Here is a 24,826-nt window from a genome sequence, read left to right as displayed (position 1 = left end):
ACAAATCTTCTAAACAAACTAACTAGCCATGTTTGGTCAAAATGCAAAAAAAAATATATGTCATAGCTTTGCATTGGTTACGTTCATAAGAACCACATGATAACTGATAACTAATGAATCACTTATAACTGATCAAACTTATTCTGCTGAACCTTTATGATACATAATGTTTAAAATGATACCTGAAAAAGAAGTGACACACTAAAGTCCAATGTTAAATATGATTGTCCTAGATTAACTTTTGACAATTACTACATAAACAAAAGTTTTTTTTATTAAAATTACGTTGTCAAACCAAAATATCGGCTTACACAGTAATTGCGTATAGCAATCGTGGACCTTTGCAAATCAAAAATGCCTTAACAGTTGTAAAGAACTTATCTACCTTTTTTTAATAATATTTCTGTTATTTCTGACCTGTATTTCGCTCATCGATTCGTTTGTATTAAGTAGTGTTTTGTAAAAATATCGGAAATATTGCTAGATCTTTTTACAGAATTAAAAATGGAATAAGTACAATTACATACTTACCTATTTGGTATATGAACTAAAAATGTTATAAAAATACAGAATATACCGAAAATCGTGTAAAAAGGTAGTATTTGTAATTATTACATTTGTAATTGGAAAAATAGAACAATATGGCTCGTTTAGTCCGTGTGGACGATAAATTTAATGGGTTGTACAGAATGTAAAAATATAGAAAGTGTATTTATTTAGTAGATCGTATATTACATATTCGTCACAGAATATGATATCAGAACTTTTGTTTGTTGAAGGTACAATCGTCACTATATTTTTACCTTTTTAAGTGGTGTTTTTGTTTAATATCAGATTATATTAAAGAAAACCATGTTAGAATACCTTTCTAATAACATGTAGTCTAATTAGCTCGTAATTTACAGCTGTTTTCTCGGCAAACTAGCTAGTTTTTCTGAAAGTGGTTAAGCTTATGTTTCTTAAATTTCCAGATCCTTTAAATAGAGTTTGAACACGCACAAAAAAGGTCAATGCTCAAGCAGTGAAAAAGTTGTCAAAAGTTGAGGAAACTAAAGAGTCCCTACACCTTAAAATTTAATTTGAAACCGTTAGAGCCGTTTTCGAGAAAAAAAGGTTTAAAAAAATAAATAAATAGAAACAACTTCGGCGCATAATTTTTGAACGGTGGTAGTAGACAAATCGTGCTTTAAAGGCGTACATTGTATTTCGAAATACCTTTCTAACGACGAGCCAGTAACTTTAGTACTTCACAAGTTATGGGTATATAGTACAAAGTTGAGGTATTTATAGCTGCTTTCTCGTCAAACTAGCTAGTTTTTCCGAAAGTGGTAGAACTAATGTTTCCTATATTGAGCTGATAACCATCGTCAATTATTTTAAAGACTCTAAAATGGAGTTGAATACGCACAAAAAAGCAGATGATAAGATTCTCTGAGCTGGTAAATGTGCCCATTTTTGTTTATTAATATCTTTGAAACGGCTATTTTTACAAAAATGTTTCGTATGCCAAATGTTGAGGAATCTCAAGGGCTATACTCCTTAATATTTTATTTGAAATTGTTAGAGCCGTTTTGCACAAAAAAAAAGGTGAATGCTCAGGCATTGTAAGTGCTCTGAACTGGTAAATGTGGCCATTTTTGTTGATTAATAACTTTGACATGGGTATTTTTACAAGAATGTGTCGTACACCTTAAAAAAGTATTCGAAATCGTTAGAGCCGTTTTTGAAAAATAAGAAAAAAGACTACAAATCTGCATAAAAAACGGTGGTGTTCAGACAACCCGTGTTTTAAAAGCGTAAATAGTATTTTGAAATACCTTTCTAACGACGTGCTATACGCCTGTAGGTACTTCACAAGTTATGGGTACACAAATCTTAGCTATTTATAGCCGTTTTCTCATTAAACTAGTTCGGTTTTCCGAAAGTGGTGGAACTAATACTTCTTGTATTGAGCTGTTTAACATCGTCTAGAATTTTTAGGACTCTAAAATAACTTTTTGGGAAAAACAAAAAAAATTATCATTTTGAAAAGTCCCTCAAAATCTTGTTTTGGGTATTACTTTTGAACGGAGTATCCGATTAAACTTGGGGGTACTTATCCCCACCAAATTAATTTTTTTACTTTAACACTTTCACCGCTCTTTCTCCTAAACCAATTATTTTTTTAAAGTCTTGGTATACAATTTTATTATTAGGTTTGCATTACCTTTCGATTGAAGAATCACTCAAAACAAGCAGACGATTACAGTAAATTTTAATTTTTTCGCGTATTAATAGTAGTTACTTTCGCACACCCTCCTCGTGCGCTTTGTCTGCACGACAACTGCGTTCCACAGTGATAGTTTGTTCCAGAACAATTTTTTGTTCCGAAATGTAATAGACTTATTAATACCTATCGATTGACCAAAGAAAAGTTCGCTACGCCCACTCTAACGCCCACAAGTGGCCAAAACTCCACATCACCATATATAAAAATAGCGGTAGGTGGCGCTATACAATTTCGCTTTGCTGTTTATATATATTGATTTATTTTTTTTTTTAACTGAGTAATGGGTATCTGATTGTCGAGCACTCGACACCAATTTATTGGTCTAAAAAACAATACAAGCGCGGAGGAAGGGCTTTTGCTCTTTGCATTCATTATCTTCTCAGTCCATTTTTGTGCGCCAAAAGATAAGTAAAATTAAGGAATTGACGGAAATCCGTGCTCTTAAATTGGCGGGCTAAGTCTTGACAGCGCTGTAATAATTTCTGCTGTCATTTTAAAGATATGTATGAATGTTTACTTACGTTGTTTGTATGAATGATTAATCGATGCCATTGACTATCATGAAAATAACCATTTATCTACAATGCCCACAAACCGCCCAAGGAGTTGAGAAAAGCAATGACACCAGACGTCAGTCAGCCAATGTAGACATACATCTTTTTTTCTGCATGTTTATTTTAACCAAACATTTTATTGAACAATTAAAGTATGCTGCTTCAACCTCTCTTTTATGCTAACAACGGCCTGGCCGTGAGGACTGAAATTGTGCCCTCGCACAAATTGATCAATTGGTACGTCTATGGTCCTTCTGCAACAAAGCTTAGACATTTCTTGATTAAATTTAGAAATGTTTTAGAACAGTCCGACTTCTTATAGGTTTGAAGTTGATGAGAAGTCGGTTTTATATTGGTTGACCATTCTTTTGATATGGGCAATTCGGTCAGCTGCCTGCTGGACTTCTTCTGAACTGGTTTAGTTTACTAGAATAATAACCGTCTCGGTGGCGTCGGATGACGAATCCTTGACATAGTTCTTAATTAGTTGTTGGATCTTTCCCTGTAGCTCATTTTGGTTGTCTAAGAGTCGATTGTTTAAATTGATACTTGTGTGACTTGTTTTTTCAATAAATGAAGTTGAAATAGTGCGTGAAATTAACACTCGTGTGTGTGAACCTAAGAATCCTGTGAAGCAGGATGACACTGTGAGTCTTGTAAAGCTGGATAAAGCTGCATATCCTATGAAGCTGGATCAAGCTGCTGTGTATCCTGCGAAGCTGGAATATTCTGCGTATCCCGTGAAGCTGGAGTAAAATGGGTATCCTGTAAAGCTGGAGTAAGATGGGTATCCTATGGGGCTGGATCAAGCTGTGGTTCCCAGGGCAGGTTAATATAATGTGAACTTAACGGTATTTTCAACCAGTTAGAGGTTCAGCTTTTGGTTGGAAGGGGTCGCTGGAGTGTGATCTTTTGTTGGATCACTTTAGAGGGGGTTATAGTGAGCGCCTTGTCGCTGATACGGGAACACTTTTATGGCAGGACGATCGCGTCACGACGAATGACGGAGAGGCAATGCGGGCACTGCACTGAGGTTTGTGCTACCAGGGATAGCTGCGAGTTGCGATGTGTTAAGAGGCCTATTCCCATAGGTAGGAAGTAGAACCGCGGAGTTATGAGTGCGTTGATAACTTATTTATTCTTAAGTTGCTACTCATAAAAAATATGAGCAAAATGATTTTTGAAAAATTCTTTTTGCAGTTGCTATTATTTTTGTTTGAACAAACTTTTTGCATCAAAAAATTTAAGTTTTCAAGGCGATAAAAAATTCAAAAAGTAGATTTTTACACAAATTCGGAATTTTCAATAAGTACTGAATGGGTTAAGAAAAGTAGTGCATCATTCAAACGGCATCTAAATTACCTGTAATGTAGCGATCGTTCTTAAATTGGGAACACTGTTTCTGTACATGAATCCGCAGGTACTGATGTACTGATGGGGGGTTACTTTTAATTTAATAATAATTAATATATTGAATTAAGGGTAAAATTACTTTTTTTACTTCAAAGTGTTACTAAAAATTAATAAAAAAAAAAGAGCAACTGGACATAGTTACCTCCGGAAACTTTTTAACTAATGAACAATTTTTGGCGTTTGACGTTCTTGGAGGATCGTTCTTGCTTGGCTGCCAACGGCTAAATTTTTTGTACTTTAATTTGCTAATAAAATAATTTTTTTGAAGTATACCGTATCGTGTGAAAAAAAAAAAAATTCATTTTTTTGGGTCGAATGAATCAGTATTTTTGACATTCCAGCCTTACCACCTCGGAACTAGAATTTGCCAAATTCCTAGCTGCTGAGGGAACAGAGATGATCTTGGCTTCGGCATACATGTCCCAAGTCTAAGTCGCTATTTTGTGACTACGCAAGACACTCGGAAGACTTCGATAAGATTGTCCAAAAAAAATTAGGAGTTTAATCCTCGTAAGAAAATCTTTCAACAACCGAAACACTAGACACTAATAGATCCCTATTGCATAGACTACATGACTACGGAACTGAGCTTCAGACACATAGCAAATTTCAATTCAGTTTATCAATTTATTTTAAAGAAGTAAATTTAGTTTTTTATATCCTGATCCTATTCACTTATGAAACAAACACAAATAAAAACAAGAAAGGAAGTTAATTTCGTCAAGCCGAAGTTTGTATACCCTTGCAGTTATAAGAAATAATCAACTTTAATAAATCATTTTTTCATATTATTTTCCCACTAATTTTCCGACTCTTCCTATGACAGCTATATGATATAGTCGTCCGATTTTGATAAAATGTAATTCGAAATTCAAAACTAATTAAAAAATGTTATTTCCAAGCTTAGAAGGTTATATGTCAAAAAGACCAAAAGCTATAATTTGTTTTATATTATTTTCCCATCAATTTTCAGATCGTTCCTATGACAGCTATATGATATAGTCGTCCGATATTGATAAAATTGAATTCGAATTTCAAAAATTATGAAAAATTGTTATTTCCAAGCTTAGAGGTTAAATGTAAAAACACCAAAGCTATAATTTGTTTCATATTATTTTGCCACCAATTTTCCGATCGTTCCTAAGTCATGTATATGATATAGTCGTCAGATTTTGATAAAATTAAATTTGAAATTCAGAACTAATTAAAAAATGTTATTTCCAAGCTTATAAGGTTATGTGTCAAAAAGCACCATAGCATAGATATATTTATGAAAAATTATATCTTCGGTTTTTTTCAACTTATAACCTCCTACGCTTGGAAATAACATTTTTTATTTGGCTTTGAATTTTGAATTAAATTTTATCAAAATCGGACGACTTTATCATATAGCTGCCATAGGAACCATCGGGAAAATGAATAGGAAAACATGAAATAAAAATTATATCTTTCGTGTTTTTTAACATATAACCTTATGAGCTTGAAAATAACATTTTTTAATTAGTTCTGAATTTCGAATTAAATTTTATCAAAATCGGACGACTATATCATAAAGCTGTCATAGGAACGATCGTGAAACAAATTATTTACTAATGTTGATTATTTCTTATAACTGCAAGCGTATACAGTGCCGAAGTTAAATTCCTTTCTTGTTAATAATAATTCCATAGTTCTAACTTCGACATACGAAAACAGCAATGTTTCAATAATCATGATTAGTAATCATGTGCATTTAGCAGAAAATCTTAAGAATTCCATCATTAATCCGGTAACATGTTGATCTGCTAAACACAGCAAATAGCATAGTACTGCTTATCACAAAATTCACCCAAGCATATTTAATAACAGCGTACCGAATGTAAAAACTTAAGAAAATGCATTTATTTAATCAGAACATTTGTTTGCTGTGGGTGCGATCGTCACTAGAAAATTTACCTTGTTAAAAGAAGTTTTCGTTTGATACATTTTTATTAAAAATTGTATTCTTACATTACAACTGTAGGAGTGGTTTATTTATACGGACATGTCTAGATCGACTCAAGTGATTCCGATTAAGAATATATAACCAAACTGAAAAAAACCAATGATTTTCCCCTTGATGTGGGAGAATAAAAAATCCTTGCAGTTGTAAGAAATACTCTACGTTAGTAACTCCATGTGAAATATTTAAGGATTGTTGCTTTAGTGATATTAAGAAAAAAATATTTTATTATTTTTTCTGACCTTTTCTTTGACAGCTATATGTTTGAGTCGTCCAACTTTTTTTAAAACTAATACAAAATTCTTAAAATACAAAAAAATTGTATTTCCCATAATATAATATGTCAAAAAACACTGAAGTTATAATTTGTTTCATATAATTTACCCACCCATCCGAACATTCCTATGACAGCTATAAGATACAGTCGTTTGATTTTAATAAAATTTTATTCGAAATTCAGAACTTATTAAAAAAGGTTATTTGCAAGTGTAGGAGGTTATGTTAAAAGCACCAAAGATTTCATTTTTTTTTTAATTTTTTCCCCGATAGTTCCTATGGGAGCTATAAGATGTTGTTGTTAGATCCGGCTGATGCCGACTTATATACTACCTGCAATAGAAAGAAGACTTTTGGTAGAGTTTCAGCCCGATAGCTTTAAAACTGAGAGACTAGTTTGCGTAGAAACGGACGGACAGACGGACATGGCTAGATCGACTCGTCTAGTGATGCTTATCAAGAATATATATATTAATGGGGTCGGAAACGTCCCCTTCACTGCGTTGCAAACTTCTGACTGAAATCAATATAACCTTTGCAAGGGTATAAAAATGAACGTGACTTTGTGCTTTTATTTGTACAAATATAAAAAAAAAAGTTATTTTATTAATAATTTTGCGATATATTTTGTTGTGAACCTCCAACATAAGGTTAGCTGCCAAAGTTTTTTTTGCTTTGCGATGACCTGCTTGGCTATTCGAGCAAACATTAGAAGTAGCAGACCGGGTCTCGATCTCGGACCCAAGGTGGTCAACAAATGCGCTTTTCAGACAACCGTCAGGTGCCACACCGAATCATCTTCAAGAACTTCTTCTCATTTAAATGAATCGCCTTCTATACTGGGGGCCATGATCAATTACCTTCACATCAGGATCGACAGTATACTTCGGTGCCACACTCGATAATTTCTAGCTTAATGTAATTGGGTTCGGTTAAATGACATTTTTTAAATTTGAAAACGAGAATCGTTTATCCACCTTTTAGTTTTTTGTATCCAAAATATCAAATTTCAAACATTTTTAAAAATCAAAAAGTTGAATTTTTCAAAATGTTTTCCTTGGAATAGTTTGTCTATCCTTTGTCCACCCTTTAGAATTGTGAACAAGTCCAAACTTAAAAAAATATGCCAATTTTTTCAGTTTTTTGTTCATGGAATCCTTTGTCTACTCTTTAGAATTTTGAAAAAGTCCAAGCTTAAGTAAATTTGAAATAAAACTTCATAATAATAATTTCAAGTCTTTAAAAAGACTCAGCACAATGCCTCTTCACTGTAAGGAATCAATCAACAACAAGAAAGGAAGTTACATTCGGCAAGCCGAAGTTTCCATAACCATGCAGTTATAAGAAATAATCAATGCTAATAACACCATGCTTCTGTGATATTAAAAAAAAATTATTTCAATATTTCTCTGACAGCTACATGTTAGAGTCGTTCCGATTTTTATTTGGTCTAATTCGAAGCTCTTAAAAATATAAAAAATCATATTCCCAATATTATAATATAATATGTTAACAAGCACCGAAGCTTTAATTTGTTTCATATTATTTTCCGATTAATTTTTCGATGTTTCTTATAACAGCTAAATATATGATCCAATTTTAATAAAACTAAATTCGAAATCAAGAACTTAAAAAATTAGACTAATTCTGCGCTGTGGGTGTTGTTTTTATACCTATTATGAGATTCTAGGAGGAACGCGACAAGTTTTAATTGCGATAAGTGTTTCGGGTTTAAAATTGGAGATGGTTGCCGAATTACCAGTTATGCTGTAAAACCCCTAAACAATGTTCATCTTTTTGCACAATAACAATATAAAACCCTAAAAAAACAACCATTCATGTTTAGAAATATTTAAAAAACTACCTGTTACAAACATTATATGTTTTAATTACCTGTTTTGGTTTTGCATAATCCTTTCGACTACTACCACGACTATGTAGCATGGGGGCAATAAAATATTATCAATTTAAAATATTGGGCTAGCAGTAAAACAACATTTTTGAGGTAGTTTTATGAAAACTTTATTTTCCACGATTTCGTTTTAAAAAGGTGCGTAAACCATTAAAAAAAAAAAACCAAAATGTCCAAAGTAGTAAAAAACTAAAAATTCTCATATTTACTTAAGTTTGGACTCTTTCAAAACTCTAATGAGATGACCTCTCATTGGCTTGCGGTAAACAAACGATTCCAAGAAAAGAATTTTGAAAATTTTGACTTTTTGGTTTCTGAAATGTGGTGAACATTTTTAAAGTGGTTTGGACTTTTTCACAATTCTAACGGGTGGACAAACGATAACTAGCGGTAAACAAATGATTCCATGAATAATTTTTGACTTTTTGGTTTTGTTGTGAAAAACTTAAAATTTACATAGTTTCTAAAGTTTTGAGTTTTTCAAAATTCTAAAGAACAAAAGGTTGCAAGAAAAAAATTAAATTAAAAAACTATGTAGTGGTTCCGTTCATAATAATAATAGCCTCTCCTTTTCTTTTCGGTCTCTCCCTTTTCGGCCTCTGAGTTCGAAATCAGCGGTTTTAAGTTTGTGGGCGTAGCACCTTGCTGGAACAAACTTGCGCTGCGCAAGAAGCTCATGAATCTACGTTTAACTTAACTTTCTACCTTTAATAGTTTCTAAGATCTCAGCGTTCATACAGACGGACAGACAAATGGACATAGCTAGATCGACTCGTCTAGTGATCCTTTTTAGGATATATGTATATATACTTTATAGGGTCGGAAATACGTCCTTCTACATGTTACATATTTTCCGTCGAAAGTACTTTACTCTACGAGTAAAGTGTATAGAAATGACAAGTTAAATGAAGTCCCAGAAGCATGGTAAAATAATAAATTATAGAACCTAAAAAAAATTGTGACAATTTTTACATTGTCATAAAGATATCTTTAAGCATTCCAAAGATATGGGATAATGACTGAGTGCAACATTTTCCAAAAAGTGCCTAAAATGCCATATTCTGACCCCTATATTCTATTCAAATGAAGATTTTGTTTTGTTGTTGTGAACTGGAAATGCAAAAAAATTCAATGAAAATCTGACCTTTGGAACAGGGGCGGCACGCAGCGCAGATTTATATATATATATATATTTTATACTTTGTTTTGTTAAACTATGGACATTTTTTGATAAGAACAGTTGAAATTGCGTCTGTTTGCTGCTAGAGCCAAAGAGTTATAAAATATGATCCCATTAGTTGTATATTGTATCATATCTATATGCATACTATGAGGTCAAACTTGTTCTGACGGCACAGTTAAAATGTATTTACATCAAAGTATTACTTTCAAAGAATCCAATTTATCCAATTTTTACAAAAAATTATTCAAAATTATGGCAATGGTAGCATTTGTCCGGGCGTGTCTTGGAAAAAAGTTGAATTACGGTGCCATCATAAATCAATAAATCCAAGTTCATTCGTTAGGTATAAGTTAGCCCCAGGTAACGCTATCAAGATCTTTTTTTTATAAAATTTCAATTTTTGAATTTTTTTTAAAGATTTTGAAGTTGAAAAACACAATTTGTTGGGGAAAAATCGGCTAATTTGCCATTGTAACATCAAAATTATGAACAAAAAATTCGAGAACGTTACCTTGTAAAAAATGTTCAGAAATAGTGATTAAATTTTCAAAAGGATCGGGGCAGTAGTTTTGATGTTATGATGGGCACTGACTTTAAAAACGTGAGTTATTTTTAAACACAAAAAATCCAGTGCAAAACGAAAATCCGACAGATATAAAAATACTCATTGCTTCGACAATATTGGTTTAATTAACTTCAAATTTTGACACAAAATTCTTTAGATATTATGCATTTAATTTACAAATTACTCTAACATTTACCTGTTAAAGAAATAGTCAAAAAATAAAGAAATAATTGTTTTTATATATTACTGAAACTAGCAACAATCCTTAAAAATTTTACATGGTGTTACCAAAGACAATAGAATACCAAGATGCGCAACGAGGAGTGGGAAAATGTACACAGGCGGCGTAATTTTTTCAAGCAAGTTTCGTACGTATGGGAATCTAATTGTAGAATGCCGTTGCTTGGCTTCCTTCTCTCTCTCCCTCTCTTGCTTTCTCGATCATGAGGTTTATAAGCTAACACCATGTACAATTTTTAAAGATTGTTGCTGACTTTAGTGATATTAAAAATAAATCATTTCATTCTTTTTTAGACCATTTTTTGACATCTATATGTTAGATTTTTATTAAATTGAATTCGAAATTCTTAAAAATTTTGAAAATGTTATTTGCAAGCTAAAAAGCACTAAAGATATATTTTTTTCATATTTCCCACCAATTTTCCGATCGTTCCTATGACAGCTATATGATATAATCTTCCGATTTTGATAAAATTTAATTCGAAGTTCAAAACCAATAAAAAATATTCTTTCCAAGCGTAGGAGGTTACATGCTAAAAAACACCGAAGATATAATTTTTTCCATATTATTTTACCACTAATTTTCCGATTGTTCATATGGCAGCTATATGATATAGTCGTCCGATTTTGATAAAATTTAATTCAAATTTCAGAACTAATTAAAAAACGTTTTTTCCAAGCTTAGGTTATATTTTAAAAAACACCGAAGATATCATTTTTTTTTAATTTTTTGCCCGATAGTTCCTATGGGAGCTATAAGATATAGTGGTCCGATCCGGCTGGTTCAGACTTATATACTACCTCCAATAGAAAGAAGATTTCTGGGAATGTTTCAGCCCGAAAGCTTTAAAACTGAGAGACAAGTTTGCGTAGAAACGGACGGACAGACAGACGGACATGGCTAGATCGACTCGTCTTGTGACGCTGATCAAGAATATATATATTATGGGGTCGGAAACGTCTCCTTCTCTGCGTTGCAAACTTCTAACTGAAATCATTATACACTCTGCAAGGGTATAAAAAGTTGTTCCCCGTCTGATTTAAACTTCCCGCGGTTGAGCGGGCCTTCAGGCCATTAACACCAGCCGTTAGCCGAATGCGACATTAAGCCCTTATTGCAGCAGACTAGCAAGATCGAAAATCCACACCAAAAATTTTGCCGTGGTGGGTAAGGTATTTTTTATTTTTAATTGAATGCATAATATCAGAAGAATATTGTGACAAAATGTCCAAAATCAATTAAATTTGTCGTTTTTCGATTTACACTGGATTTTTTGTATTTAAAGCTTTAAAGCGTTTTACCTACAACTTACGGTTTCAAAGCCGGTGCTCGAATGTGTGTTCATTTTTTTATTTATAATTTTAATTTTACAAAAACAAATTTTAAAAAATAACTTGACAGCGTTACCTAGCGCTTACTATTATCTAACGAATGAACTTGGATTTTTTGATTTCTAATGACCCAGCGGTGAGTTATGAGGGGCAACGCAATTCAACTTTTTTTCGATACAATTCCGGATAATTGCTACCATTGGCATATTGTTGAATATTTTTTTGTACAAATGAGGTAAGAGATTTTTCAAATGTCATACTTTAATGTAACATTCGTTGAATAAATACATTAAAAAAAAAACAAAAACATTGAATTTTTCGTATGGCTTACAGCGGATCCTAAGGAAGAAAATTGTTTTCTTATTGGTATACTTAAGACCACTATAGTTAACACCAAACAAACCGTAAGCAATAAATTTTAGTCACGAGTTTAAAATGGGCCGCACAATTAAGAATTCTTTCTTGGAGCAGTAAAAACTTGTACTCTAGTTTCATCTGGATGGGAAGACATATAAGGAGACTTCCGAAGATTTAAAAATAATTGAAGAATGGCCAATTAAGCAAAGGGGCCGGACCGCGAATAAGTTAAAATAGGCCGAAAGGTTAATAAAAGTCTTTGCCTTAGTGTTTCAGAATTGAACGGCCAACTCTAGCCGACCTCGACAAGACCGTTTCAGTGAAAGCCGCCGTTCGAAGTACCACTAAAAAAAAAACTAAGACCCCTTTATTTGGCTGAGATAAACCGGAAATAAAGGGAGCATTTTACCAAGGAGTACTTTAAAAAGTACGAAATCCCGAGCTCCAAAAAGAACACCTTTGACCAACATTGAAACACGGCGGGAAAATCTTGTATTTATTTTTGATATAAAGAACCACTACCTACAAATGTTGAATGAAAATTTGAAGCAGTTGGCGGAGAAAATGGGCATTGGGAACCTTTAAGTTGTATAAGGACACGCCACGAAGCAGAAGGCCCGTAAAATAGGATCCCGGTTGCTTTATAACTGCCCAACAGTCTTGGAAACGTCTCCCCAATCACCTTATCTCAATCCAATTAAGGATTATTTGAGTGAGTTGGACAGCAATATACACAAAACGCCTATTTCGTCCTTAAAGAAACGGCTTACATTCGGCGCGCTGCAATTCAATATGCCATTGATTTAATTGTATTTAAGAGTGCCGAATGTAAAAAATATAGAACGTATATTTATTTAGTAAATATATATTACACTTTCGTCACAGAAGTTCATACCAGATCTTTTAATTGTTTTACAAAAAGAAGGAAAGTTACCTTCGTCAAGCCGAAGTTTGTATACCCTTACAGTTATATATCAATGTCAATAACACCATATGAAATTTTTAAAAATTGTGGCTGGCTCTAGTGATATTAAAAACAAGAAAGGAAATTAACTTCGGCAAGCCGGAAATTGTATACCCTTGTAGTTATAAAAAATAATCAACTTTAGTAACACCATTGGCAATTTTTCAGGATTGTTGCTGACTTCAGTGATATTAAAAAACAAAATTATTTCAGACCATTTTTTTTGACATATATATGTTAGAGTAGTCCGATTTTTATTAAGTTGAATTCGAAATTAATATGTCAAAAAGCCCCAATGCTATAATTTGTTTCATATTATTTTGCAACCAATTTTCCGATCGTTCCAATGACAGCTATATGATATAGTCGTCCGATTTTGATAAAATTTAATTCAAAATTTAGAACTAATTAAAAAATGTTATTTCCAAGCGAAAATAAAATAAAAATGTAAGGGATTAAATTCCCAATTTTTTAGAATATGTCAAAAAACATCGAAGCTATAATTTATGTCACCATCCCTTTTCGGATCTTTCCTATGAAAGCTAGATGATATAGTCGTCCGATTTTGATAAAACTAAATTCTAACTTACAACTTATTAAAAAAGTGTTATTTCCAAGCGTAGGAGGTTATATGTTTAAAAACACAAAAGATATAATTTTTTATATTCCTATGGCAGGTATATTATTGTATAGTCATCCGATTTTGATGAAATTTAATTCCTAATTCAAAACCAATTAAAAAATGTTATTTGCCAGTGTGGGAGGTTAAATGTTTAAAAAAACAACAGATATAATTTTTTTATTTTTTCCCCGATAGTTCCTATTGGAGCTATAAGATATAGTTGTCCGATCCGGCTGGTTCCGACTTATATACTTCCTACAATAAAAAGATTTTTGGGAAAGTTTCAGCCTGATAGCTTTAAAACAGAGAGACACGTTTGCGTAGAAACGGACAGTCAGGCGGTCGGACAGTGACGCTGATCAAGAATATATATACTTTTTGAGGTCGGAAACGATATTTCCTATGGGAGGTATGAGATATAGTTGTCCAATCCGGCTGGTTCCGACTTATATACCACCTGCAATAATATAATTATAAGAAAAACCCGAATACTGAAGTAACGCAAAATGTCTAACGAGATTCACTGTACATATGTACTTCAATTTCAAAAAAAAAAACGTAATTATTAGTTTATTTTTCGCTTAAAATAAATTTATACTTATGAACATTAATTATAAACGTTACTCGTAGAGTAAAAGGGTATCCTAGATTCGTCGGGAAGTATGTAACAAGTAGAAGAAAGCGTTTCCGACCCCATACAGTATATATATTCTTAATCAGGATCACTAGCAAAGTCGATCTAGCCATGACCGTCATTCCCTATGAACGCTGAGTCCTCGAAAACTATGAACTATGAAAGCTAGCCAAACTTGTTTCCCGGGCTTCCTGCGCAGCGCATGTTTGTTTCAGCGGGGTGCCACGCCCACTCGAACGCCCACAATCCGCGAAAATCCGTAGCGCCTACAATTTTTATTATAGAACCACAATTTTAACTTTGTCTCATCAATACCTATCGACTCACCAAGAAAAAGGTGCCACGCCCACTGTAACGCCCACAAATGGCCAAAACGCCTAAATTTGTCTGCCGCCCATAAACATCTACTGAAATAGCCGGTAGGTGGCGCCCTCAAAATATAGCTTTTCTGCTTATATATCCTTATTATCCTTTTGCTCCCTTAAGCTGGGTAACAGGTATCTGATAGTCGAGGCACTCGAATGTAGCATTCTTCCTTGTTTTCGTTTTAATTTGGTAGACTGTTAAGAAAAAGAGAGTAGCTTAAATAAGCTGTGACCCACTGTATGTATGTATGCACGGTATACATAGTTTTAATTGCCTCTGACATCAAAATATTCTAAAAGATTATTTTAGTTCATGGCTGAACGAAAGACAGCAGTAAACTGATTATTGCTAAATATCTTACCAGGATTTTTTAAAACTGACGAAACATTTCGGAATATAAGTTGTCGTTCCTCAACAGGCACGTTAAGAACTTTGCCTGGTAAGTCTCGCAAAGCGCCAGATAACTAGATAATTGACACATAAATATTTTAATACGACCATTTTTTTTAAATATATAAACAAGCACCTGTTCGTCCACCATATTTTATAAAACGTTCGTACACGTACGCTGAAGAATACCAAAAACTTATTTTTCGTATGACCACAAAGCAGAGTGACCACGCCGCCACCTAAAGAAAATATGTCTGTCAAATTAGCGTCGGCCTAACGAAAGTGGAATGGTAGAATTTGAAACATGTGGAATCTTTTTATTTTTAAATTTTTTTCCTACTTGGGGACTAAATCGAAACATATTAAATGCTTAATTATTTAGGCTTGATATAAAAAAAAAAACAAAATATCGTTCAGAAGAAAAAACTGTATAAAAAAATTTTTTTAAATAGGCACAATATTTTTGGTGCCGAAATTTTGGTAGAAGTTGTTGGCCGCCAGTCTTCATGCCTCCAAAAAAATACTAAAATACCGCTCAAGTAATAAATAATTTTATATATATATTGAGCTATTGAGTAGAGCTGGAAATAACATCGATGATATCTATGTTGCCAAAAAAACATTTTCAACATCGATTGTTTTCTGGCAACTTCGCTTACCATCACTTGCAACCGAAAAACAGAAATCATGGCAAAGATCAAATTTTTTGCGCAAGTTTTACAAAAACTAATCTATTTTACTTGAATTTATAGTAAATAATATTGGTGGTATTTTTGGCAAAGTGCTTGCGTAAGGGACAAGTTCATTAAAAGTAAGTTTACTTAATTAATTTTACACCTTTTAAATAATGAATTTAAAATAGATACTTATTAATTTACTTTTTACTATATTTTATTTAAATTGTAGAATTTAAATTTTATGTTTTTTTGTAGATAATTTGCTTTTAATGTTTTTCTACCTTTTCTTAAAAAATGTGTGTTGAAAAAAATGAGTTTTAGTTGTTTACTTTTATATTTACCTTTTCAAATTGAGTAAAACCCTTTGATGGATTTCATCACGCCACTTTAGGGTAACGGAACCAGAACATTCTGGGTTATGTTAAAAAATCTATAAAAAAATCTCAAAAAGGGACGTTCCTTAGGGTAGGGTAACGGAACCAGAACATTCTGGGTTATGTTAAAAAATCTATAAAAAAAATCTCAAAAAGGGACGTTTCTTAAACGTGGATCGACGCACAACATCTTCAACTTAAAGAAGCACTTACCTGACTTGATTTCTTTTTAAAAAATATCGAGCACAATTTAAACAGCTGCTGCTTACTTTTCATAACTTAAACAGAATGCACCAGGTCTTCTTCTTCTTTTGGTTTCTTTCTGAGCATATGGGGAGACGCAAAACAAAGGACTGGCCAAAGGTTGCTCTCTGAGATCCGGGCAGGCAGATTATAAGACAAAGAAAGAGAGGGTAATATCCGAAGATCTGGCTCTCTCTTTTGCCGAACTGCTTTCGTCGAAAGTCTTCTACGCTGCTCGGAATTCTCTGCTGACGTCGACAGCAGCATACAGTCTTAGGCAGAAAACAAAGAAAAGCTTTTTGCGCTCGGACATGTCTTGGCGACCGGACTGCGGAACTGAAGTGTACATACATTCTTAAATTAACTAATAAACACTTATTTTAATACAGGAAGCGGAACTGTGATGGACCATGAGAACGAAGAAAACATACCGAGTCCCAAGCGGTCAAAAATGGAAATATCAAAGGTATGGGAGTTTTTCAGAAAGGGCTCAAATCAAACAGCTACCTTTTTGAAATGTGGTAAAGTCTATAAGACTTCTGAAAATACCAGTAATTTAATGTAGCACTTAAAAATTGTTAATTCAGAAAGTGTGCAAAGCATTATAAGTTCGTTTTCGCCATGTATGGACAAATTCTTCAACAAAAAAAGTAAGCAATTCGAAAATAACTCTGCGCGGAAGGCTACAATTGACAAAGCAGTTCTAAAAATGATAGCCAGAGATGTGTAACCATTTAGCATAGTATCGCATCCAGGTTTTGTAGACCTTGTAAAAACCTTGCATCCCACGTATAAACTGCCAAGCAAAGCACATATGCATAACGTTACCCTTAAGAGCGAGTACGAGCCTTAAGGGTAAAACTCCAAGTCATTTTAAATTAAGTGAAATACGTTGGCATTACAACAGATTGCTAGACATCAAAAGCCAATGAAGGATATATAACTTCATTTCACCAACATTTGCGCTTCAATCGACAGTTTTATCAACGGATAAGTTGATTACTCCAACAAGCCATTCAGCCGATACAATAGCGGCATCTTTAAGAATCGTTTTAACAGAGTGGGGCTTTCTAGAAAAGTAACCACTATTGTCACTGTTAATAACGCGAGCATGGTAAAAGCTTGTCGAAATTTAGAGTATGAGCACTTGCCATGCTTCTCACAGACCATTAACCCGCTGGTCCAGGAAGTGCTAAAGCACCCAATGGTGTCTTTTTTTTTTAAACAGCAACATTGCTTATGAGAAATTTAAGCAACCCCAAGGTGTATCTAAAAAATCATATAGCTTGATCCAAGAAGTTTCCACCCGCTGGAACTGTGCTCTCTACATGGCGCAGTGCATATTAGCCGCAAATGACCATATATCAACAGTGCTTCTGAGCCAAAAACCCACAGCTGTTGTTAGCAGAGGACGTCTATATTTTGGAAGACATTTCTAACATTTCGGAGCCTTTTGAGCACGCTTCTCGGTCTATTTCACAAGAAAATAACGCTTCAATATCTATATAAATTCCTCTCAAATGTCAGTTAAACAAACCGTTGGTTAAGCCAAAAATTAAGACAAAAGAGGGGATATCAGTCTCAAGAGCGGCAACTATTCTCTATTCAAGGTGGTTTTCGTGTGTAGGCCGATAGTCAAATTTGCTTTATTTAAACACTCTTCCACATCTTTCAGCCACATGCAGTGTTCTTCGAAAGTCTCGGATATCATCAGCAAGTTATCCAAGTATACAAAAACGCGGCTGCGAAGACGCTGTAGAATTATCTTGTCCATTACCCTACACAACCTTTGAGCGAAATTACATAATCCGAATAGCATTCGTCGAAACTGGTAAAGATGCCTTCCAGGTAATGTGAAAGCGGTCAAGGGACGACTTTTCTCATCGAGTTCCACCTTCCAGAACGCATGTTTCAAATCGATACTGCTGATAAAAATCGTCTCATCAACCCGGCTTAAAATCGACTCAATGTTCTGTTGTGGATAAGCATCCTTCACTGTGTGTTCAGTTTTCTCGCGTCTAAGCACAGCCTATTCTTTCCAGGTCTCTGTACCAGCTTCGTTCGGTTGTTCCTGGCACTTTCACTTAACTCGATGACTCCTAACCGTAGAATCTCATCGACTTCTGCGAACAGCAGTTGTTGAATCTCTCCTTCAACTAACTGGGTCGAGTGTTATTCTACCTTGGTAAGTCCTAATCCTCGACTTTCGTAGGTCTTTTCTTCTTTCAGTTGCTCAGTCTGTTCGGGGGATAGTATATGTGCCTCTATCGTGTAAGGATTCTACACCCATTACCTCTTGTGCCATTTCGAATTTTCTCCAGAAATCTATATAATTTTTGTTTCAAGGAAGGACAAAGGAGTATCGACAATCGATGTGTTAACCCATTATGTTGCCCACTACTCGATGCTGCGTACCTCCTACTGATTTCATTATCGATTGTGATCTCTCTAATATTAGTCCTAACCTTTCCACTGTTTCTAGGCAACCTTCCCCAAGCAAGCTTACTGATGCCCCGGAATCCAAGAGACCCACGACCTCCCGGTCTTCGATCTTTACCTGAGCGAATGGCCTGTTGTCGCCTTCCACCGCAGCTCTGATGGCCGAACAAATCAATCTTCTGCCCTTCTCTGCTGATTTCTCCTCCGGGCTCTTGCAATTTTTAGCGAAATGTTCCGGTCCGGATCATGTTTCCAAAATATTCGATTCTTGACCTCTTGGTAAAGTGCTTCCCGGACTGCTATAGGTTGACGTTTCGACCATTTAATGGTATGTCACACAGTATGTACAGTCCACTCTTGCTTCTCCGTCGACCTCACGTACATCCAGTACCATTCCTTGGCTTGTCCTCCCAATAATACGTGAAATTCTCCTAGGACCTCCTTCCATGGCACCTGGTACGACCTTTGAAGATGTTTGAGGTGGAATATAAATTCTGACACGGGCATGCTTCTGGGACTTCCATCGAAACTAAGCCCCCACTTCCGCAGTTGGCCGACTTTAAACGCAGAATCGCCTCCTGCACCGCTTGACCTACGCTGATCTGGTCCTGGATTGAAGTTGTACTGTGTCCCTCCGTTCCCAGGAGGATATTCTGGCGGCGTCGTGTGAGACCCATTCCACTTTCTTGGTTCCTGCTCCATCGACCAGGCGTTTTGCCGATAACCTTCCGATTCTTGACGATTCATCTCCTGCTTCTCGGACTGCGCCCCAGATGTTGGCGGCTGGAGTCCCATATGGTGACGTACCCCTGGCAGTATGATTGGCGGAGGTTGTTGTAGCATCCTCGGGTCGAATGGTGGCATCTGACTCGGATTTGTCCGCGGCTGCTCTGCAATGCCTTGAGGTGGCGGCATCGGCGTTCCCGACGAGGGTATTTTGCCATGTCCAACTTGTTGTCCTTGGGCCTGGCGAACATGCGTAGATGCCTGCCATGCTGCGTTTTACGAAATCTCAGCGCCACTCCGGCATGCAGTCATTAATGTCCTTCATGAATTGCATCATATCCTGTTGCATCTGCTGTTTGAACATTTCGTATTCCGTCGACATTCCCACTTGTACCTTTCGGAATATCATTCACTCTGGCTACGATGGGTTCGACCTTCTCAGCCCGCCCACGGTCTAAACAGCTGGTCTCCGATGTCCTTTTATATTGCCACATTCCCTGGTGAGTATTTACATTTTACGTTATACTTGCAATATTTTACTTTTATTGATTCCCTTTCATTAATTTTTATATTTTCTTTGAGCGCCATTTGTCGTGCCCTGCTTTTTGCGCAGTGTAGATGCCGGCTAGTCATCGACCGTCCCAGGGAGGGGAACAACCAACAATGTTGTCTACGCATGAGACACAACAAAAACAAAACGGAAATTCAAAAACTCGGACAATGGCAATCTTCACGACGGATTTTTCTTGAACATCTGGACTGGACAACACAGATCTTATCGTGGTCCTAGAGTCCCTCCCAACCATAAGTGTATCCTTCGACCTTCTTTTGTACACATCTCCCAATTCTGTTTTGTGGGTCGTGCTACCTCGCCTAACTCATCTCACCCCCAACACGAATTTCTATTCGCAACACCTCATTTTGTTTTCACATTATAATTCAGAATTACAACTTAATTTTTAACATTTAATAATCCTACCTACGGTACCGAACTTTTACAGGGAGTACATGTATATAGGAATCAATAAATAAAAAACAATAAACAATGTTGCCATAGTTTTGGGTTTGTATGAATAAATAGGTAAAAGTTTTTTCTGTGATAAATTTAATTCTAAGGGCGAATAAAATCCTGTGGCCACCCGGGGATGAGATGCCAATTTTCTGGTCGAAAATGTAGATCTCCTCCTTGTGGCTGGTCTTCGTCTCTCCTTACGTAAATCTCTTTTCCTGATCCAGGCTTATTCCTCACGGAATATATGGGTAGGAACTTAACTTCTGCTAATATTATCTTTTTTTTAACAGAACTGTCTGCGACCAATTACTTTTGACCTTTTTTCACCCTTGCTAGTTTTACTATCCCAAGCCTCTCTCCGCCAAAAACCACTCAAACTTTTCGAATTAAAACCTTGGTTCATTTTGGAGTTATCCGGTTAAAAGATCCAGCTCCATGGCTTGATTAAGCTGCACGACTCCCTGAGCTCACGAGTCGTCGATAGTCGTGTATCGATTTTTCGCCTATCGTTATCAGTCTTAATGTACACAGCTTTGCTAAATTCACAATTTGTACAGATTTTTGTCGTTTAGCACATAACAAGTTTTTTTTTTACTTATAAAGGTTAAGAGCAGCGGTCAGCAGCAACCTATTAAGCAAGATTAGGGACATGTTTTTCCTATCCGCTGTTTGCTTACGTATAACGTAGATCAGCAGTCGGCACACACATACCATCACAAATAATATTTGTGGTTTCGCATTGAGACTTTAAGGAGCGCAAAATAAAGGTGTTGATTGCCCGTTTGGTATTTTCTTAGTAATTTTAATATTTTTTTTGGCTAGTTACCATAAGAGAATCTAACATACCAATATATTGGTATGACGAAAGCTCATACCAAGTGTAACATTTTCAAAAAGCTTGTTAACAGGATAACTATTTTGTTAAGAGCTACATATTTTTCGGTGACACTGCCCTACCTCAGTCTTGTCAGAGTTTTGGCAGAGTTACCCCTAATGCCACAGCTCGGAACATAAAATATCGACAACTCCACTCTCTCACATCACTAAGCTATCGGTCATCACAAAGAACAAAACAAAGGTAATCATTACATTTGACAGGAAAATTCGTTTAATCAATGACTTAGCCAAGCGCTCCCACCCAACCATGTATGCTGTTAAGATGCTGCAGTGCACCATCCATTCTCTGTTACTCACACGTTGTGGGTTTTACAAATATTTAATCAAGATGGTAAGTACAATAATTTATATTCATGTTCCTCCTAACGGATTTATCCTTATCAGCCTTCGAGAGCAACACCTTGCCACCGTCTTTAAGATTTACGCGTCAAATTTGATTTGTTTTTAGGAAAAGGCTACAGGCACCGCGAAAAGTTATGCTCTACCAGTCAAGTATTGATAGAGCTCGCATGAAAATGCTGGCCGGCACTGAGGGCGATTGTAGCAGGCCTGAGCACTTTTCGTTGGAGGCCAGCGGTCTCTTCAAGATGGCTAACTGGAGCACTCGGTGGGTCGCCTAAGCTCAAAAAGAAATGGCTGTAATTCGTCACGCCGCTGTCGGACGACTAGGAGATCCCGAGATGAGGTGGACTTTGTTCTCCGGAACGGACTCACCAGGAAATTCTGGTCGTCGGCGAGGATGGCGAAGGCGTTCTCGGCTGGTCTTCTGTGCGTGACACCGGTAGCTGGCAGCCAAATTGTGGGTAGTATGTAGAGTATTGTAGTAGAACTCCCAAGAATGTAGCGAAACTCTGAAGTATGTAGTCGAACTCCCAAGTAAATCTGCCAAGATGCAGTCTAACTCCCAAGTAAATCTCCCGGGGCTCTGTGTCGGGACCCCGGTTGCCTTTTATTTAATTTTTGGCACAAAACTTAACTCAGACTTCTAGCTGCACCTATCTGGTTTGGCAATATGGCTACGACTATACCCATATCTGCTGATCATCTTCGTTTCTCCCCCGCCATATTACATGGCCTCTTCCAAAATTGGGCCATTGGATACATGAGTTCCATTAGGGTAATCTCAGAGCGAACCGGGATTAATTCTCAAATGGCCAGATCGCCCGCCAGATTTAACGCTTATCCCGCTGCTGCAGCTATCGCCCTTTCGAGCTAACCTAACTTTAATTGCAACATGTTACAAATTTAGCGAATAATCGCCAATAGTTCTGTATTTTGAGGAAGAGCAAGCCAATAGATGTCAAAATTTATCGAATGGAATGGCTGGTGAACCACACCGCGTTACCTTTCGCGTTTTTTATCAAAAAATTCGATTAAAAGCTTACAGTCCAGCGACCAAATTTATAACTTATACCCTTGCAGAGGGTATAATTCGGTATACGAAAAAATTATATCTTGGGTGTTTCTTAACATCGTAGGAGGATATCTACGCTTGGATATAACCTTTTTTAATTAGTTATTAATTTCGATTTAAAATATATCAAAATCGAACGACTATATCATATAGCTGCCATAGAAACGATCGGAAAATTAGTCGGAAAATATAAAAAAAATTATATCTTTGGTGTTTTTTACATATCACCTTCTTTGGTTGAAAATACAATTTTTTATCTTTTTAAAAATTTGGAATTCAATTTAATAAAAATCGGACTACTCTAACATATAGATGTCAAAAAAATGGTCTAAAAATAAGAATTAAAAAATTTTTTTTTTAATATCACTGAAGTCAGCAACAATTCTTAAAAATGTTACATGGTGTTACTTAAGTTGATTATTTCTTTTAACTGGAAGGGCTGCCGAAGTTAACTTACGTTCTTGTTGAAGTTTTTTTAGAAGAGAATTTTATCCCAGATACAAAAATTTTGTCTCGTTCCGATTGGACGTTTACTATTTTACATGCCCGACAATTTCTTCTGTAACACAATTTACACAAATTCTTCTTTAACATTAAAAATATTTCGATTATTTGGACTATATAAACTCGTAATACTCCTTTCAGTTCTGCAGCTGGCGCGGAGTGACATATCAGACTGCGAAACCCTTTTTTTTCTGCCGCTGTCAACGTGAGCAAAGAAGTCAGCACGGCGTAAAAGAGTGCCGACAAAAGCGATCGTGCAACATATATTTCTTCGGAGATTTCCTTTTTTATGTGTCTTATAATTGCCCTTTGCGGCGCTTGGAGAGACAACCTTCGGCCGGTATTTTTAGCAGGAAACTAAGAAAAATAAGACCTGGTGCACTCTGTTTAAGTTAAAAAAGAAAAGCAACAGGCTGCTTAAAATGTGCGCGGCAAAACATTTTGATTTATTAATAAAAAGATATTTGGAAAATAATAAAGTCAGGTAAGTGTTACCTTAAGAACAAGATGTTGTGTCTGATTCACGTTTAAAATATGTCCATTTTAAATTTTTTTAAAGGTTATACAACATAACCTAGTTCCGTTACCAGATGGTGGCATGATGAAATGTTTTGTGCTAATAAAAATCCCGCAAAGGCTTTTACACAGTTTAAATAGTTAAATATACAAGTATCACATATTTTTTAAGCACATGCCCTTATTTTTTCAGGAGCGTTGGACAGGAATTCGGAGCACCCGTTCCAATAGAAAACCTAAATAATACAATTTAAATAAAATGAAGTAAAATGTAAACAATTATGTATGTATTTTTATTAAATATTTTGATACGTGTAAACTCATTGAAAAAATTGTACATTTTCGAAATGATTTCACTTGGGCATGTCACTTGCAAGGTATTTCATAAATGAAAACTCATTGGAAAAATTCAGAATTCCCGAAGCGATTTCACTTGGGGCGTGTCATTTGCAGGTGACAGGCCATACAACAAATTTCCATAAAAAAAAGTGAAATCTAGAGTGACTTCAAAAAAGTTGCATTTAAATTTACGTTTGTGAAAAAGCTGACATCCCATACAATTTTCTATATGGAGTTTCAATTGCTCTTCACTCGTGCAAGCTGACATTATTCACAAATGAAACTTTTTTTTCGGTACTGAAGTACCTGTACTACTGCGAGGAAACACAGCTCTGGCAAACTTGTTTGTCAATGGAAACACCATCGTGTTGCCTTTCCAGTTCCGTATCGAGAAATCCAAAAAATATAAAAAATACGGCGTGGTATATTCCATATAGAAGCGGTTTTTAAATAATAAAAACAAAGCGTTTTCAGTGTTTTCCAAAACCTTTCTCAAAATTTGGTAAATTCAAGGAGGAGACAAGACTGCGAATGTCCGACAACTGTTTAAAAATGTTTTAAGGAGTAAAAACATTCAGCTGTTAAACAGGATTTTTTTTTTTTGTTGGTTAAATGGATTCTGAGAGA

The 24,826-nt window shown here is 35.3% G+C and overlaps 1 protein-coding gene and 1 long non-coding RNA gene across 13 annotated transcripts in view; one reads left to right on the top strand and one right to left on the bottom strand.

The window, feature by feature from the left end:
- The window catches only part of LOC108030938 (eIF-2-alpha kinase activator GCN1), a 49,292-nt gene extending 33,963 nt beyond the window's left edge, over window positions 1–15,329 (bottom strand). For 2 of the 8 annotated variants that reach the window (XR_007763780.1, XM_044092678.2), the window contains exons 1-2: window positions 15,195–15,301; window positions 15,030–15,132 (exon numbers count right to left, since the gene is read on the bottom strand). Coding sequence is in view for 6 of the 8 variants with exons in the window: in XM_044092678.2 (XP_043948613.1) it covers window positions 15,030–15,132; window positions 15,195–15,209 (118 nt within the window). In the remaining 2 variants the exon portion in view is untranslated. The other 6 variants (XR_007763779.1, XM_017104138.3, XM_017104139.3 and 3 more) reach the window with 6 other exon arrangements.
- A 5,648-nt stretch (window positions 15,330–20,977) lies between these two features.
- On the top strand, window positions 20,978–24,140 carry LOC108030939 (uncharacterized). Of its 5 annotated transcripts, none has more exons than XR_006368014.2 (3): window positions 21,005–21,757; window positions 23,486–23,828; window positions 24,054–24,140. It is a non-coding gene; the product is annotated as an uncharacterized LOC108030939 (long non-coding RNA). The 5 variants fall into 5 exon arrangements; XR_007763719.1 differs by lacking the exons at window positions 23,486–23,828; window positions 24,054–24,140 and adding an exon at window positions 21,811–22,339 and having other exon boundaries at window positions 21,012–21,296; window positions 21,352–21,757; XR_007763720.1 differs by lacking the exons at window positions 23,486–23,828; window positions 24,054–24,140 and adding an exon at window positions 21,811–22,339 and having other exon boundaries at window positions 21,015–21,607; window positions 21,689–21,757.
- The last annotated feature ends 686 nt before the right edge of the window (window positions 24,141–24,826 follow it).

This window comes from Drosophila biarmipes, chromosome 3L (assembly GCF_025231255.1).
Source record: "Drosophila biarmipes strain raj3 chromosome 3L, RU_DBia_V1.1, whole genome shotgun sequence".
Classification (NCBI taxonomy): Eukaryota; Metazoa; Arthropoda; class Insecta; order Diptera; family Drosophilidae; genus Drosophila; species Drosophila biarmipes.
The sequence above is the reverse complement of the archived record's forward strand: the minus strand, read 5'-3'. Positions and strand labels throughout refer to the sequence as shown.